General features: G+C 34.1%; 1 gene segment (V, D, J or C); it reads right to left on the minus strand.

Annotated features, from left to right (window-relative positions):
• Positions 1-605: 605 nt before the first annotated feature.
• Positions 606-1,318, minus strand: LOC114652492 (Ig kappa chain V-III region PC 2485/PC 4039-like). The segment is given in 2 exon segments: positions 606-1,053; positions 1,243-1,318. Coding segments are annotated over 2 exon segments (477 nt in total).
• Between the last annotated feature and the right edge of the window lie 1,187 nt (positions 1,319-2,505).

Raw genomic sequence — 2,505 nt, forward strand, 5'->3', positions numbered from 1 at the left:
TGCTCATAAATACACCTTTTCCTTTAAAAAAATGCAAAAAATTGCTACAGAATAAAATAATCAAAATAATGATAAAAATAATCAATAAAAATCATACTCCTGGCAATCAGAAATTTATTATAAAAATAATTAAATAAAAAATCATAATCCTAGCAATCAGAAATTATAAATTTAACAAGTTGAGGAGAAGACAAAAAAAGTTATGGGGTTCTACAATGAACATCACCCTACCTGATTGCAGGAGTGGATCCCTGTTTACCTGCTGTGGTTGAAGCTTTTTTAGATTTCATTGTAACTATCATGAGGGTCATTTGTTAATTATTGTTTGTCACTTTCTTCTCATTGGACTAATCTGCAAAAAATAATCCTATCAGAGGCACAAACAACATGTCCAGAGAACACAATTCATTGTGGTTTACAAGTACCACCATCAGACCAAAATCACAATCCTAGGAGGATCAGATATTATGCTAATTGTATGGAATATTTTATTAGAATATTTTATTATATATATTTTATTATATTTTATTATTCTCTCTGTCCATTGTTTACTTAATGCAGTTCTGTACAGTTACAAGTTTTTAAAAAACTTTTTTGGTGTTGACTTCTTTTTTTAATGCTTTTTTTAAGCTTCTTTGTCTTCATGTCTCAGGTCAGTGACTTCTGTCTTAGAAGCAGTGGTAAGACTGACTACACGTGTGCCCATGAGCAGGGCAGGTTTTGTACGGGTATCTGTCACTGTGTGAGGGAGCTCCGCTCCCTGCTGGCAGTAATAATGTCCTGCATCTTCAGGTTGAGCTCCACGGATGGTCAGAGTGAAGTCAGTCCCTGATCCACTCCCACTGAAGCGATTTGGAATCCCAGACTGAAGAGTGCTTGCATAATAGATAATCAGTTTAGGAGCCTCATTGGGTCTCTGGTGGTACCAGTACAACTGGTTATAATCATAACTATATACTGATTTACTTGTTTTACAATTAATAGTAACATCTTCTCCTGGTCTTGTTGATTTAGCGTTTGGTCTCTGGGTCACAGATATCTCTCCATTGCATTCTGAGAAAAAAATTATAATTTTACATTTTTATATTTATATATATCATTAAACTGTACTGCACGATTCAAATATAGCATTGTAGGAAAACCTATTAATAAATAGAATTACATATATAATTTTTTTTTTTAGGTTTCTCTTCTTTCCAAGGATATACTATAATAATGCTAGACTTTCAAAAAATTTCATACCATGAGTGAAGAACACAAAGATGCAGAGGAGCGGCACAAGAGGCGACATTGTCACTTCAGATCCTTGTCAGTCTGCTTCACTCAGAGGCTATAAACACAGCCAGTGCAGTCAGGTGGACATTTAGGCACAAAGAGGCGTGTCTATGCAAATCACCTGCCTCAGTTCAGTCAAGCTCCACTGCTCCACTGACTTGTTGATTGCAGCTTCCCTTTTCTGTCATTCAGGTTCATCTCAACAAGCAGTTTCTGCTCTTTCTCTTTCTATTTGGTCAACACATCTTCTCCTCTGTTTACTGTTCTAATCAATCTTTTGTTATACGTTGCCTTTTCACATTTGCTTCTCCTTATCTAATATAAAAGGTAACAGAAATTTTATTTGATGCGGCCTTCTCACTCATCCATGTTAATCATTTGAGATTCTAATAAATTGTAACCCTCCCTCCAGGTTTGTCCACAGCACACTGTAATTCTAAAGTACACTTTGCTATGGAACACGACTTCTTCTCTGTTAATATATTGCTTTTCTCATTTTTTTATTATGTATTTTTTTCTTGCATTTTCTATTTATTATTTATTTGTTTATTTATCTTTATATTTTTTATTATGTATCAGAAATGATCCAGAGATTGTTTACTCTTTCAAAAGATTCAACTCTGTATCGGACAAAGAATGATATTACCCATATTTCATGGTATAATTAAACCAGCTTAGTATCTTTATATAAGTATTTGAATTATTTCTTTATAACTAAGGTAATCATAATCCTGTGTTAATCACATAGGGCAAAGCTGCTTTTTTATTTTTTGTCCTGTTTAGTCTGCTTTGTTCCCTGCTGTTCTCTCTTCAAGCAGATCTGCATAGCGCTGACCCTAGCCAAACCAGGGTCCTAAGCAGAATCTTCTTGGGCCCACAAACCCTGCCGCTCCCTAAATCCATCACATTAATATTTCTTATAACTGCTTTAATTCGAACAATAAATATGTAAATAAATAATAAATAAACAAAGAAAGCAAGCCTCATAAACTTAACTACAACTTTTAACATTAAATACAAATACTTTTATTAAAATAATCACAACCTGAAAGTGAATGTTTTGGGGTTTCCTCAATCTCTTTGTTGCATATCACAACAACACACATCTACGTATTTTGAAGCCAAAGTCAACTATTAGGTCATCACACGACAGCTTCTGTGGAAGGTCTGAGTTGATGCTGATGATATCCAAGCTGATTAAATATTCTTGTGCCCTGCATAACCTTAAGT

The sequence above is a fragment of the Erpetoichthys calabaricus genome, chromosome 5 (genome assembly GCF_900747795.2).
Source record: "Erpetoichthys calabaricus chromosome 5, fErpCal1.3, whole genome shotgun sequence".
Lineage (NCBI taxonomy): Eukaryota > Metazoa > Chordata > Cladistia > Polypteriformes > Polypteridae > Erpetoichthys > Erpetoichthys calabaricus.